This window comes from Amblyomma americanum, chromosome 6 (assembly GCF_052857255.1).
Source record: "Amblyomma americanum isolate KBUSLIRL-KWMA chromosome 6, ASM5285725v1, whole genome shotgun sequence".
NCBI lineage: Eukaryota > Metazoa > Arthropoda > Arachnida > Ixodida > Ixodidae > Amblyomma > Amblyomma americanum.
In genome coordinates, this window is record NC_135502.1 from 201088775 (window position 1) to 201106605 (window position 17831).

General features: G+C 45.2%; 1 protein-coding gene across 1 annotated transcript in view; it reads left to right on the forward strand.

Annotated features, from left to right (window-relative positions):
- The window catches only part of Zpr1 (zinc finger protein Zpr1), a 71040-nt gene that overhangs the window by 1368 nt on the left and 51841 nt on the right, over positions 1-17831 (forward strand). Inside the window, exon 2 of the mRNA XM_077628332.1 lies at positions 7258-7554. Within this exon, the coding sequence (XP_077484458.1) occupies positions 7258-7554 (297 nt within the window). The remainder of the gene's footprint in view (positions 1-7257; positions 7555-17831) is intronic.

Genomic DNA, 17831 nt, shown 5'->3' on the forward strand with positions numbered 1-17831 from the left:
TGGTACATCATACTGAAGAAGATAAAACAGCTCAGAAACATGGGATGAGAAGGAACACGACACAGCGCGCTGAATAGCCACTCGTTTTCACTCCGCCATGAGCGAAGTATATATAGCCGAAAAAACATCTAAGCTACAAAAACACAAAACATTACATAAACTATGACAACACCAGATGTGTACTGTAAAATGCTTCTTTTGGTGCTGGAATTTGACGCAGAGATGGCATACGAAAGTCCTTCTTTTTCAATGCCAAGTTTGGATGATGTACAGGGACAATCACACTTAGAGGGAACACGGCTCCGCTTGGCCACGTGCCTGCGGTGTGCCATTGCATTGAACCCATTCACCCATTCATGAATCAATGCACAGCGGTGCACGAGAAGAGGGACCTCGATGTGGTGCTTCGTGTTATCTGCCCTTTGCACAGTTTTACTATGGGCTTGGTCAAAATGGGGCTCCGCGTGTCCACTGTTCCCTCTAAGTGTGATTGACCCTGTACTTTTTTGCTCTGGTCAGAATTGTACATACGCGTCGTCTTCACCATTGGCGACCCAGAACTAGCAGCTTCCGCATTGCGTTCAGACAGACAACCCTTATACAGAAGATGCAATCATTGCAGGTGCTTTGCACAAGCTAACGGATTGCCTTGCTGACGCAGCTTTGGCCTCTCCACAGAAAGATTAGCACTTGAAAGATCTCTGTTGCTTTTTTTCGTTTTGTATTTGTTTGTAATGTGCATGCTGACATGCAAAGCTTGAGCAGACTGGAAATTTACCTTATTTGAAAATCAGTGACCGAAAAGGTAACTGCAAAGCTTGCGCTGTCCTTGACAGTAACTGCTGTGCTGAAGTGCATCAGTGTGGACCCCGCAGGGGTGCGTCTACAGCTTGGAGGCGTTGGTGAATGGCGACACCATGGGTTCCCGAGCATCCGCAGGGACATCCCCGCAGGGGGATGATGGTGAACAGTGCATCACCACGGACCCGAGCACCCGCGCCTAGCCGTGCGTGGCATCGCCCTGTCCGGGGAAAAGGGGATCCTGGTGGTTGAGCCGATGCCGAGCGTTTGGACCTTTAAGGCCCCTCGGCGGAGGCAACACACCACTTTGGCTCCAGCTTCCTGTAGACTGCACCTCCGGCCTGACCGGACCGGGGGGAATCGGCAGTCGCCTTTTCCTATCCTTTCCTTCGTCTTTCACTTTCCTACCCCTTTCTCAAAACTCTCCTTTCTCCTACTCACTTCTTGGTTTTTCCTTCTCTCCTGGTGGCGAGGGTTAACCTTGTGTGACCAACTACCCTGAGTTGCTTCATATTTGGTTATAGTTAAGGTGTACAGCTGGCGTGGGCAGGACTTGCTTGCAAGTTCCTGTCCCGTCCCCTTGTTGGACTCCATGGTGGGTGGCTGGCACCGTGGCTGAAAAACTAAATTTTTTATGGCTCCCCTTTATTTCCAACTTGATTGCTGTCTAAAATGAGGGCGGAACAATGAAGATTTTTTTCAAAAAAGAAAAGTAACTTTCCCTAAATATCACGTGATCCACAGTGAACAACAAGATAAACAGGCAAGAATGATATCCCCCTTCCTTGTGTCAAAGTGCTTGACTGAAACCTTAGGCATTGGCTATGAGCTGCCAAAAATGGCCAGCGGCGATTTATTGCTTGAACTGTGTGACAATGTCCAACACTCTAAGCTCTCCAACCTTACGTCCATAGGGGAAATCCCGGTCTCCGTGACTTCTCATCGCTCACTTAACACTGTTCGAGGCGTAATATCGGAAAATGATTCTGTTCACATAACTGAAAAAGAAATGCTTGAAGGGCTCACCGACCAAGACGTCATAGATGTCCACCGAATCAAAAATCCGGAAGGACAATAAGGAAATAGACACAAAACACATGATCCTGACTTTCAACACCAGCACCCTGCCCGACACAATCGACGTGGGATATTTGAAAATCAATGCAAGGTCATACATACCAAACCCTCGAAGATGTTTCAACTACCAAAGGTTCGGCCACGGCTCACAGAGCTGCCGCGGTCACAAAACTTGCGCAAAATGTGCTTCGAATGATCACCAGTCTGATGTATGTGACGCAGCCCTGTGCTGTGCAAACTGTGAACGAGAACATGCTGCATACTCCAGGGCATGTCTGTCCTGGAAGAAAGAAAAAGAGATAATCACCATAAAGACAAAGGAAAACATTTCATTTAAAGAAGCTAGAAGGCGTTTTGCACTTACAAACACATTCTCCTACACAGCAAAACAAAACTTCACTGATGTGGTGCGCAGGGGCATAGCACCTGCCAAGGCCGCTCCCACCGAGCCTATGGCAGGGCCATCCACGCCCCAGGCAGGGCAGGCGAAAGCTGCCCTGTCATTGCCAAAGCAGGGAGTGCCGGTCCATGGGTCGGCATCCCGCAGGACCTCCCCCCTTCGGGAGAGGCCTGAAACTAACACAACCGCGGCTGCGCGGTCCTCCAGCACCTCTGTTGAGGTGATGGATACAACACCCACTCCGCCTCCATTACAGAGGCGGAACAGCTCTCTTTAGCGGAAAAAAGACAGGCCCCTCATAACGGGCCCACCACATAAGTAAACCCCGCTTAATTTTCTCAAAAACATAAACATGGCTTTTTTTTGTTTCGTGGACCTGTAGAGGCCTGTTGAGGAATTACAGTGACATGACAGATATTTTAGGCTCAATGTTGCCCGTAGCCTTATGTCTTCAGGAAACCAATCTAGGTCCACAACATATGAATATCCTGAAACATTACAAAACATTTAGACGCGGTCGCGAGCAGGCAAATAGGCTGTCAGGAGGCGTCGCGATTGTCGTTTGAAGTGGCGTCCCTGCTCGAGAAATCAAAATCAAAACAAAACTTGAAGCCATTGCGGTCAGGATCATCAGCTACAAAACAATTACTATCTGTTCTGTATATATTCCTCCCCATTTTACATTAACGGTTCATGATCTACAAGAACTCATTCATGAGCTTCCACAACCATATTTAGTAGTTGGGGATTTTAACGCTCACTCCCCTTTTTGGGGAAGCGAGCGCTGCGACTCTAGGGGACAAATAATCAAAGATTTTATCCTTACAAGTAATGTATGTCTTTTAAATGTGGAGAAGGTAACATACTGCTCCCCTACCTCGGGGAAAATGACCTGTTTAGATTTGTCACTTACTTCACCTTCTGTTTTTAATGATTTTAAATGGGACATCATTGACAACCCATACGGTAGCGATCACCTCCCTATACTAATCAGTTCAACATCTGCACCGGAAATAATCCCCACAATACTGCGACGCTGGAATCTGCATCTTGCAGACTGGGAACTTTTTAGAGCAAAAGCCACTTTACAAAATATAGATTTGGAAAACCTGACCATCGATCAGATAAACGAAAAGTTCACCAATTGTATCGTAACGGCTGCAGAATTAGCTATTCCGCAGTCTTCTGGAGTAGTGCGACAAAACCACAAAGTGTGGTGGACAAAAGACTGCAAGGAAGCAAAAAAACAGCAAAATAGAGTTTGGGGTAAATTTCGCAGGTATCCGACACATGAAAATCGTATATTTTAAAAAGGCAAGAGCTAAAGCTCGGTACATCCATCACATTGCCGAGAAAGCTTCATGGCAGAGTTATGTTTCATCTATAAACAGACAAATCACATCTAAAAAAATGTGGGAACAGGTTCGAAAATTAAACGGAAACTTCTCACCGTTCACAATTCCTCTTCTGACAACACCTGGCGCAGAAACAAGCATAAGGGAACAGGCAGACATTTTGGGTGAACACTTCGCTGCAGTTTCCAGTTCATTGCAATATACACAGTCATTTGTAAAACACAAAAATGTAACCGAAAAACGAAGACTTCCAATAAGTGGAGGTGAAAGAGAAGAATACAACAATTTGATTACTGTCTAAGAAATAAACACAGCACTGTCTGCCGGAAAGAAAACTGCTCCAGGAGCTGACCTAATACACTATGAAATGCTCGCCCATCTCTCTGAGCCTGCCGTAGAAGCACTTTTAAGATTCCTTAACAAAGTATGGGTTTTGGGGACAATACCTGAAGCCTGGAAAAAAGCTATTATTGTACCATTTCTTAAACCAAATAAACCTCCAACATCTCCTAGCAGTTATAGACCCATATCCCTATCCCTTACCAGTTGCCTCGCCAAATCTTTTGAAAGTGTCCTGAATGTAAGATTAACTTTTTTCCTTCAATCCTGCGAACTTCTAGATATCCATCAATGCGGTTTTAAAAAGGGATGCTTCACAACAGATCACCTAGTCCGTCTAGAAAATACTGTCAGAGAAGCCTTTATCCACAAACAATACTGCCTTGCAGTCTTCTTCGATTTAGTAAAAGCTTATGATACAACATGGAGGTTCGGGATTCTCCAGGACTTAGCTGAGCTCGGCATCCGGGGCAGAATGCTGAACTCCCTTAAAGACTTTTTGTCAAATCGTTCATTTATGTCCGCCTTGGCTCAACGCTTACGAGAAATTTTATTCAAGAAAATGGAGTACCTCAAGGCTGTATCTTAAGCACTACCCTCTTTGTTGTAAAAATGAACTCATTTAGTAAAATAATTCCGAGGTTCGTTATGTACTCAGTCTATGTAGACGACCTTCAAATAGCTTGTACATCCTCCAGTGTATCAACATGTGAAAGACAAATACAATTGAGAATAAATAAACTAACAACATGTGCGGATAAAAATGGTTTCCGGTTTTCCCCACAGAAATCAGTTGCAATTCTGCTCTCATCAAAATGAGGATTACAGGCAGATCTGACCCTACATTTGAACGAAACTGAGTTGCCCGTAAAAAATGAGCACGAATTTTTAGGTACCTATAACATTTGACAAAAAACTCACTTTCCTGCCTCATATTAATGCATTAAAAAGAGAACTTCCTGATCACTGAATATACTCAGTCCTTTCACATAAATACTGGGGTTCTGACAGGGCAAGCCTTCTAAAAATTTACCGCTCTGTGGCACGATCCTGCTTAGACTATGGCAGTATTGTATATGGTTCAGCAAGGCCATCGTATTTGAAACGACTCGACCCAGTGCACAATTTAGGTTTGCGCCTTTCGACTGGTGCTTACAGGACGTCACCTATAAACAGCCTTTATGTTGAAACCAACGAGCCGTCACTTACAGACAGAAGAGCCATGCTCACATGCTCGTACATCCTAAAAATTCGTTCACTGCACAAACATATTTCTTACCCCATTGCTACAGAGTGCCCATCTAGAGTACTCTTTAACAATAAGCCGCAAGCTACCCGTCCACTGCTCTTACGATTCGAAGACATGCCAGAACCTTGGTGTACTAGACATATTGCCAAGCATTTCTCGAAGGCGAGGTCTACTTCCGCCATGGTACAACTTTCCGGAAATCTGTGATCTCACTCTTACAAACTTCCGTAAAAAACAAATTCCGCAAGAACATATCATACAAGGATTCCTCACTCTTGAAGAAAAATACAGTAATTACGCAGCCTTTTATACAGACGGTTCAAAAACGGACGCTTATGTTGGAAGTGCAGCGGTACACGGGAATTGGTATAAGATAGTAAGACTTCCACAGTGTGCTTCAATCTTCACTGCGAAATGTTACGCTATCTGTGTAGCCATAGAAAAAATAGTAAATGAGAACCTCGGCAACAGTATTATTTACACAGACTCGCTAAGTGTGCTCAGAGCCGTTCATTCAAGAAATGCAACAACCCTGCTGCTTGGCGACCTCATGCACAACATTACTGGGCAGAAACAACAATACTGGGCAGGAAGGTATAACCTTATAGGCATTCTACACCGCCATATTTTTTATACCTTTGTAAAATTCTACAGAAAGCAGTTTGTTATACCTTGAGCTTGGCGCATGATAGCCTTAGTCGCTTATGCGCCATTAAACTCAAACTCAACTCAACGCATCAGTGTGGCATCACACAGAAGTGCCTGCACTAATGCTGTGTACTTCACCTCCCAATCATGACCTTTGGTACAACCAATGTAACTCCTGGGGGGCTACTAGGCAGCCCCGTTAAAATACTGTGCAGATTGTTGTACCACTGCAATCACATTCCTGCCCTTCGACATGATGATTTGCAATGATGGCAGTGGCACCAGTAAGATGCAGGTGAAGTCACACCATCGGCAACACATCTTGAATAATACGGGGAACTTCTCCGAGCTGAGAATAATTTTTGCTACCCAGTCAAGACTCTAGAGAATTATGCTTGGACAGGGTCAGATGTTTGTATGTGATTGAAGTCTGCAAGTTCAATCGCTGCTGGTAAGCAGGGCTGAAAGTACAAGGAGCATCTGGCTTTTTAAAGTTGGCTTCTCACATGTGTTGCATCATCAGTACCAGCTGCATGCAAGCCAAGAAACAGTGAGTAAGGCCCAGGTTCAAATCCCAGGGTGCGTGAATACTGCTACTTGAGGAGGCCATTGCGAGGAGCCGAGTGCTAACAGTAGCTCATGTGTCATGTGCTGCCAGCAGACATCAGGTGCAGCCAGGGAAAGCTCTGTATTGCAATATAAGCTTGGTGTGCGCTGTTCTGCTGTTGCCTTAGGGGGATGATGCCTGGCAGCGCAGTGCTTTTTCCACTCACTAGTCATACAACCTGTGCAGAGGCACAGTGAGTGATTTCTGCTTCTTTGGCAAATAGCTAGGGATACGGATGGCAGTGTGACACAAGAGCCAAGCAGATGACGCTGCAGCTGGCAAGTGCACATACTCGTCCTGCATGGATCAGTCGTACTAAACAAGTGCAAGGCTGTACATGCCGAATAAAACCAGTGGAAGGGGCTTATTCTTCCTCCCCCCCCCCCCCCCCACTTTGTAGCAGCTGTTTTCCCTCTGCATTTCCTTCTCTCTTTGGGTGAAGCGTCCCAGGGCTGTGAGGGACGCCCTAGTGGAGGGCTCCAGGTAAATTCGACCCCCTGGGGTTCTTAACGTGCACTGACGTCGCACACAGTGCATGGGCCTCTGGAATTTCCCCTCCATCGAAATGCCAGCTTCACAGCTTCAAGACCAACTGCCTTTGCTCGTAAGTTTGAGGAGGCACATGGCTAGAATAATGCTTGCTCATCATAACAGCAGACATTGTAGGAACGTTGTAGTAAGTAGACTGGGTCAGGTGCAGGCTTTTGTTTGCTCAGTGGTAATTGTTCACTGCAGCAATATACCAGCGTCTGACTTGGCTGCACTGCAATGGTGGTTGCAGGTGCCGCACTTTAAGGAGGTAGTGATCATGGCAACCACCTGTGACCGGTGCGGCCACCGTACCAACGAGGTGAAGAGTGGTGCCGGCATTGAGCCCCAGGGGGTGCGGCTGGAGCTATGTGTGCACAAGCCAGCCGACCTGGCCCGGGATGTGCTCAAGTCTGAGACGTGCACAGTGCGGGTGCCGGAGCTGGAGCTGGAGGCTGGCGCAGGCCTCTTGTCCGGCTGCTTCACCACCGTTGAGGGCCTGCTGGACAGCATGCGCCAGCAGCTGGCGCAGGAGAATCCCTTCTTCCAGGTACTTCTTTTTGGATCAGGGGTGCAGACCATCCCAATGCTGCCATAATCCCGTGGAGGAATCCATGTTTTTACACAAACACCAGCCAGGCCAAATATGAAGTGTCAATTTATTCCATGGTGGACGCCCATAGACTGTGGCACCTTCTAGATAAGTTCGAGGAACTGTCTTATTCTATCAATACAAATACAAGGCAACCCCCACTCAGCTATTGCAGGCCAAAAATATGCAGCTCTAGATATCTGGCGAAAAGTATTTACACGATTGTAATGCAGATTTTTTTCTGGGAATCATTTTTGAGAACGCAAATTCTTTTTTTTTTTTTTTGCTGCTCATCAAGAAGGCTCTGCCATCAATCTTCTGTGTTGTGAGGCGAAACAGACTTTTTAGCAACCTCTGGGCAGGGAGAATGAGGCAGGGAGAGGCTGTTGAGGGAATAAGGAAAATGGGGCAAAGTGCTGGGAAGGGCAAAACATGTGGCACTATGCAGCAATGTGCGGTGGTCAAATGTTTTGGGGGACACCAAAGGTGGAGAAGATTTGTAACAAGGGAGTAATTAAATTGACATCCACCCAAGTGCAGCTATACAGCTACAGAGGAAGCTATACAGCTTTCTCAGAAACTTCATTGTTAGAGAAAAATTCATCCTGTTCTGGGGTTCAAATTCGGGACCACCGCTTCACCGAAGCAATCGCGCTACCATCTGAGCTAACCGGACGGCAAGCTTATGGTAGGGCGAGAGTGAATTGATCAATAACTCCAAATGGGAACAGTGCGAAGTTTCATTAACCGGGAAAAAGCTGTATAGGTTTCCTTTCCAGCAGTATGGCTGCGCTTTGGTGGATGCCAATGAGAAATTACCCCCTTCACTCGCCCTGTTCAGATAGCAAGAAAACATCTACTGACCTTCGCTAAATCCAGAGCAGTACCTTATTCTCTCCGATACAAAACCTTGTGCATCGGCCCAAAACGGTACATTTTCGACGACGTATCGAACTGTGTAACAGAAATTGAATAGCAATCATCTCGTGCCTTGAATGTAAAGAATAAACCAGTACCTGGTTCCAGATGTGACCTTTCGTTTTCAGCAATTTACACTAACATTTGCAGTTATCTTCCGAAGCGAGAGCTTGTGTCTAACATCATGTCATCAACAGGCAGCAACTTGCTCATTCTAACAGAAACCTGGCTACACAAGGACGTCACTGATAACGAAGTCTTGGAAGATCTACCTAACTTTCAAGTTTATCGAACTGGCCGCGAAGTATCAAGAGGCAGTGGTGTACTCATAGCAGTTCATCAGCAAATTTTTTGTATTGTGGTAAATGTGAAACCTAGGCTCGAAATAATGTTGTTACTGTGTCGTGCAGCACCAAAAACAGTGCTACTGGGAGTCTACTACAGGCCTCCCCATTCCACTCCCGACTTTTGCAACGTACTCAATAATAATTCAATACTTATAACAAGCTACCCAAATGCCTCCATTCTTTTCGGGGGTTTTAACTTCCCAAACATTGACTGGGGTGACTTCCCATCTTCCTCAATGATAGGTTCCACAGAGAAAAGGAACTTCATTGACATCTGTTCGAACTTTAATTTAACACAATTAGTTTCATAGCCAACGCGTGTCACGCCTGAATGCAAAACCCTTCTGGATCTTCTACTGACTAATAACCCTGATGCCTTCCTTTCCATTACACATCTGCAAGGAATTAGTGACCATAATGCCATTCATGCCACCTTTTTTTTTTTTCCTGTAACACCAAATAAGACCCAAAAGAAAGCTATAATACTTTACGAAAAGAGTAATTATGATACGATAAATCACGAACTTGATGCCTTCTTTTCCACGTTCGAAGCTGCATATCAGGGTCAATCGATACAGGATAGCTGGGCAATGTTTAAGAATAAGTTAAATGATTTGGCTAATAAATATATACCAACTGTCAAAATCCGCACCAGCAACCAAAAGCCATGGTTCACTAAATCCTTAAAAAGACTAGAAAATAAAAAAAAAGTATCTATCTGGCGGCTAAAAATGACAGCTCACTTCAATGGCAAACCTACTACGAAGCTGAAGATGAATATTTGACTGCGATCTGCTGCGCAAAGCATTTATTTTATACTACTACACTGCCAAATTTGTTGCGTACTAACCCAAGACAGTTTTGGCAAGTAAAAAAAAGTTGGGCTGAGCCTTAGCTAATGTGCTAAGCCTGGATATCTCGAAGCGAAAAGCTTCGTGGCGATGCTCATGGTTTAGCTTAAGGTTTCATACATAGGGTTACAATTTGGGTGTACCTTTCTAGCGTTTCCAAAACGTGTTGTCTTAGGTATACAAAGCTTGTACAATTGTTATACAAGGCTATTAAAATCTATTTCTTCTTCTTCAATAGACACAATGTCTTGCACTTTCTGTATAGTCATAAACATGGCCCGGTGATCAGAGTAGTAGCAAGTAGCCGTGCTTGTGGCTGCTACGCAGTATTCTGCCGTTTCAGCCGCTTGTCTAGCCTTGCACTTTTCATATCTTCGCTGCTTTTGAGCCAACTCCCACGCTACCACTTCTGGTTCTTCTTCTCCTCCTTCCATGGCAAATGGTCAGACGACGGAGGCACCGCGCGGTGGCAACGACGGCTGCGGCAGCAGCGGCCACCTGCGTTCCGCGTGACGTCACTCGGTTTCGCGCATGCGCAGGTGTGGAAAATCTATAGTGTGGCTCACGCGAAGCCCGGTGTTGACGAGCCTAGTGAAGCTTTTCGCTTCAACCTACCCTCGCCCAACACGTGCTATTACTCTCGCCAATGATATACTAGAAACGATTACCGATACTGACTGTGCTGATGCTTTCAATTCCGCATTTGCTAGTTTTCACAAAAGAAATGGCAACACACTTCTCTTTTCTTTTTTTCCATATGGAAAGTACAATGCTGCCTAGCATCACATTTTATGAAGACGGAATTTCATCCATAATCCAGAAGACAAGGCTATCATCATCATTTGGCATTGATGGTATTAGCTCTAAATTTCTAAGGAATACGACACACACACTTGCTTCATATTTGTCATTACTGTTCTCACAGTCACTTTCTTCAAGAACCATGCCGGATGATTGGAAAGTGCGAAAGGTCGTTTCAGTCTACAAAGCAGGTAACAGAAACTCCCCATTAAATTATCGACCTATTTCACTAATGAGCGTGCCATTCAAAGTCATGGAACATGTCATCTACCCTCAAATTATTTCTTTCTTAGGCTGTAATGGCTTTTTTCGTCCCTCGCAGCATGGGTTCCGCAAAGGTTTCTCTTGTGAAACCCAGTTCGCTCTTTTCATTCATGACTTGCATACAGTAGAATCTCGGTGATACGAATCTCAAGGGGAAGCGAAAATATTCGTATCACCCGAAATTTCGTATTGCCAAAAAACGAGCGAAATCCATCCCGAAACCATGAGACATGTACACAAAAAAAATATTTACGTGGAAAGAAGTCACGTATGTCCTTCTGAGTCGTCTTCTCCGCGAGTTCGGCCAGCAGAGTATTTTCAAAGCTGAAGAACTCTGCTGTAGTGTTCTCACGCACAGTCTCGCATGTCGCAGCACGGCGCAGAATATCGAGAGCATGCATAGTTTCGGCTGCCGACGGTGGTTGTTCATCACCATTTTGGCACTCATCTTCTTCGTCACTGATCGAAATTCCAGGCTGCAACGACACATCCTCCACGATGTCTTCCACTGTGCCCAGACCACAGGTGACGGGATCGTCGTCCGTGGTGGTGAAATCGTCGGCACTGTAGTCAACGCCAAGCTGGTTCCAGACATCAAACGGAATTGGATCTGGCACTTGCGAGGTGGTGGCCACTGTGGATTTAAAAATCCCACACTTCGCGAAACAATTCACGATGGTTGCAGGGGAGACGCGCTCCCAGGCCACTGCAATAAAATGCATAACGTCCAAAAGACTAATCTGCATATTTACATCCTTACGGTCAATCTTCGCAAGGAGGCAGCGCACCAACAAACCTTTGAAGTGGTGCTTTACGTTTGTGGTAATGCCAGCATCCAGTGGCTGCAAATGACTAGTAGCGTTCGGGGGCAGGAATGCCACTTTGATGTTCCGTAGCGTCATGTGCTTTGGATGCGCCGTACACTGGCCCAGCAGCAAAACAATCTTTTTGTTCTTGCATGACATCCTATGGTCCAAGTATGTGACGAACTCCACGAACAGAGCCAACAAAATCCACGCCTTTTTATTGGCTCTATATGTGCAGTGCAAACGACTGGCTGCCTTTAAGCATCGGGGCTTTTCGTATTTTTCAATGACGGTCAGTTTCATTTTTTCTGACCCGTCAGCATTGCAGCAAAACAACACCGTCACACGCTGCTTACTTTTTTGTCCTCCCTGGCAGGCTTCGCCCCTGAAGCAGAGACTGTTTTCGGGCTGAAGATTGTAAAACAGCCCTGCCTTGTCAATGTTAAAAACAACGCGAGCGTCGTATCCCGCGATGAAAGACTGCAGCGTGGTTGCCATCCAATCTTCAACGACGGAGGCGTCAACCTTTTTCCCTTCACCACAGTCTTGTAGGAGAGGTCGTGCCGTGCCTTAAATTGGTGAAACCAGCCACCAGAGGCCTGAAAATTTTCAATTCCAAGTGTGAGTGCGATGTCCGCAACCTTCTCAGGCAGAACTTTTCCGCAAACGTTGGCGCTGGCTGTGGTGACCTCTTTAAACCATGTTAGGCGATCTTCTAATTTTACATGGGGCGCAGTCTTCGCTTCTTTGGAGTATACGCCAAAGTGCTGCACATTCTGCATAATTTGGTTGTGCTGACCGACGATTGTAGACAGCGTAGAAATTGGTAGGCCTAATTCCTTGGCCATGTCAATGTGCCTTTTTTTGGGCTCTTCATCCACCTTCTTTAAAATATCCAGTTTGCCCTTCAAGGACAGCGCCTTCCGCTTTCCTGACATCGTACTGATTGCAGTACCTTTCGGGCTGACACGATGAACGCTCGTAAAACGACACACAAACAACACGCTGCACTTCTGTAGTCGTCGCGCACGAGGGAACAAAGAAGCGGGAGCTGCTGCTGGTGTGACGATCTGCGCGCTGGCTGTAGTGGAAAGACCGGTGGAACGAGCACGCAGGGCCGCGAGAAATGTGGAGAGGACAAATCGCGCCCGACCGGTTGGGTTGGCTGGTTCGCAGGGCAAACGGACCAATAAGCAGCGGCGCTAGCCTCGGGCAACAACAAAGTAAAAAGAAAAGGGCGTAGAGGCCACCCCCAAAAACGAGAGAGAGAGAGAAAGCTTCGCTTGCCTCGTCAGCCTCCCTGCTACTGCGGAATCCCAAACCGGCACTGGCGCACGCTGTGTCGGTGGCGGTTTGACGGTCGCGGTACTGAAGCTCGTATCATCCGGCGTGACGCGGAAAAGTGTTCGGAACATTCGAATTTTGGCCCATTGTACGCAATGCGCTTCGGCGGGGGAATTTTACGAATTCGTATCACACCGAAATTCGTATCAGCCAGGTTCGTATCACCGAGATTCTACTCTACTAACATGGACACTAATGTGCAAACTGACGCAATCTACCTGGATTTTTCAAAAGCCTTTGATAAAGTATCTCACCAGCGCTTGCTACTAAAACTTCAACTGCTAAACCTGAACCCTAACGTTATAATATGGATACAGGAATTTTTGTCTAATTGTACGCAAATGGTCTTGGTCAAAAACAATTTATCTAGCCCCCTCCCAGTAACTTCCGGCGTGCCCCAAGGATCTGTCCTTGGTCCTCTGTTGTTTTTAATATACCTTAATGATTTACCTCAGTGTATTTCTTTTAATATACGCATGTTCGCAGACGACTGCTTCATGTGCCGCACAATCAATAACACATCTGACCAATCTGCTCTCCAGAACGATCTAATCAGCTTTTCAGAATGGTGCAATAATTCACTAATGACGCTAAATGCCAACAAATACCTAGGAGTAACTCTGTATCTCATGATTCGTCTTGGAGCACACATTTCACTAACATTATCTCCGCAGCTAACAAAACCTTAGGCTTTCTGAAAAGCAGTCTTCGAAACGCTCCGGCACATGTAAAATTACTAGCTTATAAATCGCTTGTTAGTCCAAAACTTGAATACGCATCGCCCATCTGGAACCCGCACCAAGCATATCTTGCCAACGCATTAGAATCAGTTCAAAATCGCGCTGTTAGATTTATTCATGCATCATACTCGTATAACTGCAGCGTTTCATCTCTAAAAACAGAATCCGGTTTATCAACGCTTTTATGTGGACGTCGCATTTCCAGCCTTTCACTGTACCACAAGCTCTTTTTTTTTCATCCGCCCTTTGTAAAAGGTAACGCGTTATCGTTACCGTTACCGAAAAAAAGTACCGTGCATTACTTTGCCATTACTTCAATCAAGAGCCATACATCACAGCAGCAGCACGCATATCTTATTGAACCAGCCATCCACTTCAAGTTGCGCGCCCGGACCACCACCTTCACTGCCTCATTTTCTTTGAACGGCCACTGACTGGAAGCCCTTCCCCACGAAATCGCTGCTACTACCTGCCCATCTTCCTTTTTACAACTTCTGTATGACCATTTTTTTCAATAATTATTTACCATGACCCTTACTGTATGCATAAGAAACCACCCCTCATGTAATGCCCCTCCGGGGGACCTTTAAGGTAATAAACTGAACTGAACTGAATGGGCGATGGCAGTAGGCCTCGTAGTGAAAACGGCACCTGATGTGTTAGGCCTATGGGACACTTTACATAGTATTCAGCGAGTGCCTGGTAGGGCTTCTGGAATGGAGGACAGGACAAGAGGAAGGCAGTTCTGCTGTTGGAAGAAATGTGCAATTCACTGGTGGCACGGCGACTGTGGTGGATGTCGGGATCTTCCATCTGGCACCTGCTCGCAAGGCCCTCGTGGACCAGCACAGGATCTTGGCTGAAAGTGAAGCTTTTGTGCCCGCGCATCGCTGCCAGTTTTGCCTGTGAATGCGCAACTTCTTCAGCTAAAGGCAAGAAGAGAACTCGCACGTGAAGCTGGCTTGCCTCGTCAAGTTTTTAAAGCCAGTCGCGCATGGGTGCATGCGATGCGCTGCATTTTTGCTTTGCCCGAGGACATCGATTTGCCAGAAGTGACTGGCAGAGTACAAGGATGAACTCCTGACATTCCAGCGCCGTGCCATTAACTTGTGCAGGACTAAGAACCAGCGTTTTAGGCGTTACCGAAAAAAAAGTAACTAAATACGTTACTCGTTACGCTAAAAAAAAAGGAACGCGTTGCTGCCCTATGTTACCTACAAAAAAGGGTAACGGGTTATTGTTACCGTTACCGAAAGAAAGTACCGTGTGTTACTTTGCGGTTACTTCATGGCCACTAATTTTAATTAGTCTTTGCCTTAAGAACTTATGATAACAATTTTATGAAGCTCACATTTCACATAAAACTTCTAGCCCAAACAAGATTTTACGCGAAATCCTGATTTAACGAGAATACTTTGCACAAATGGGCAGGAGCTTAGCAATGTTATAGTGGCCTAAAGTTGCCTATAGAGTTACATGTGATGGCTTCAAACTCTGTGGCACATGGTGAAGCCATTATCTGAATGTGACATTAAACACAAAATGACATTTCATCAATTCTAACTTCACAAAGAAAACATCTCTGAACTCTCAACAAATTTAAGGTATAATTCTGAAAAATGTGATGTTCCAAAATGTTCCGCATGCTTCCACTCTTCGGAGAGTTGTGTATGTGAGTGGTTTGGGAAGGGCAGGTAGGTGAAGGCAAGTGTGTGAATGCGTGTTCGTGCACGTGCTTCGTGGTTTACGGCTATTCTGTCTTTTTTGGGGTGCGTTGTCAAGGGAAGGTGTTTTCTGGCATGCATGCGAGCAGCAACAAGGGTCGTCGAGAGCACCTGCATATTTTGTTTATTTATAAGATCACTTTTTTTTCTAAAAAAGGGGGCGGAGTGGGTCACAATTGGAACAAAAAGTAACTAGTAACGTGACACCTTACGTTACCTAAAATTGCTAATGTAAGTACGTTACCCGTTACAGTTGCGAAATGGTAACGAGTACGTTACTAAGTTACCGAAAAAAGTAACGCGTTACCGCCAACACTGCTAAGAACTGCCTTGTACCTCAGATCAGCAATGCCGACAGAACTCCAATCTTTTTAATGCTCCGCCGAGCCATGTAGCACACAACAGCAGTGGGAAATAAGACTAGAAAAGCTGTCATGCACGCATGCACAGCTGGCGGACATAGGCTGCTGCTGTGTGTCGTATTCAAAAGGAAGACAGTTCCGAAAAACGAGATCTTCCCTAGCTGCATTCATATCAATTGCATCATTTATAAGGAAATCAACACAGTTGATGACCATCAAACCCTTAACAGTGCGCTTAAATCTATAACAAAATGGTGCACGGACTGGCAGATGACCCTTAACGCTACTAAATCAGCTTGTATGACAATAACAAGGAAGAAGCTTAAATCAAATTTTCCATACACCATAAATAACATACCACTCACTACAGTCACGGAACATATGTCGAAAAAATCTACTAATAACTGGTGACCTCCGGTGGAACGCCCACATGGACATGATTACATCAACAGCTCTAAAACGACTCTTTTTTATTAGATGATGTACAACACTGCGGTTAGATCTGTCTTAGAACATGGTAATGTCGTTTGGTTCCTTCATACTAATCAAAATATTGCCAAACTCGAAGCAGTTCAAAGAAAAGCTGTCAGATTTATATTTAACAAATACCAAACAACTAACTCACCAACAGAAATAATGAAACGTGAGGGGATACAAACACTCCAAATACGTAGTAAACTCGCGCGACACAAGATGATGTATCAACTAATTCACCAGCAATTAAAACTTGACGTTACTAAATATATTTCCTTTTCTAAAGCAAGATCGACGTGTCACGAACATTCTAATACACTTAACGAGTACCCTTTCCATACTGACTTCTTCAAATACTCATTTTTTCCGTTTGCCACTCGTGAATGGTACAGTCTAAACCCTTCAATAACTAGCAGCTCATCGTTAGGAAAGTTCAGCGCTGCTATCGAGAGCTCGGTACTTAATTAGCATATATTTTTGTGTGTGTGTTTTCTGTGTTGCTAATATTGCTTCCTATTCTGTGTGCCTTTTTAAAGTTAACTTTGTTCAGGTATACACAGACTACCAATATTGTTTTCGGAACTATTGCGATGTAACTTCTGTCATGACGCCTATTGTGAGATTAATTTGCCTTGTTTCAATATGGTTATGATACAGTTCGTTGTAATGTTATTCTGCATTGTTGTATTTTCGGTTGTATTTCCATAGTTAATTCCAGTGCCTTTGCTTTACCCTTACTGTAAGTTGTCTATTTCACGATCTTCACCAAAATGATGTATTTTTTGAACTGTTATTACTAACCCTATTTTGCCCTCCTGCAACAATCCCAAATGGGATTAGCAGTATGTATAAATAAATAAATAAATAAATATCAGGTCCAATGAAACTAGTTAGATGGACTCTGCGATGGTGCTGGACTAGCTCCGTGTCGTGTGGTCCAATGGCCAGGTGCGAATTTCCTGTTGATGCTTGTGCTTGATGTGTTCAGAGGATGTTTGATGGACTGTGTAAAGCCCGCGTTTGGCAAGTGTAATTCTGGCCTTGCACATCACAGCTGCAGTCAATGGAAACAAGCCATGTTGTCCAAAAGGCGAATGATGAGTGAATCACAAGCAGCAGGGAACTGACTCTGGCAGGACGCAGCTTGCATGACTTGTCGATGGGTGGGTGCCGTGGTAAACTCCAAAGGCCCAGTGCACATGGGAGCCGACTGGCAAAGGACTGGAGTCCAGGGTATTTGGAGGAGTATGGGACACATGCAGGGATCTTTACCCTACACCAGAATATTTCATGGAAGACAGGGCGATAGTTCACTGACAGAGCTCGGCAGCTAGATACCTTTCAATGTCGCCACCTGAGAACACCAGGTGACAGTATGAAGTGTGTTTCATTTGTAGTCTCACCAATGGGGCTCTTCCAAGTCCACTTCCTGTTCTTTCGTTTACGATCTCATGATCCGCAAATTATTTCTACCTGGAAACTCTACTATTAACTCTCCCCTGTTGTTCCTATGCCCTACGGCATAGTCTCCTACTGCCTGGTCTCCAGCCTGCTTCTCTTCTACCTTGGCATTGAAGTACAGAGTATGGTGTTATTACTTTGCC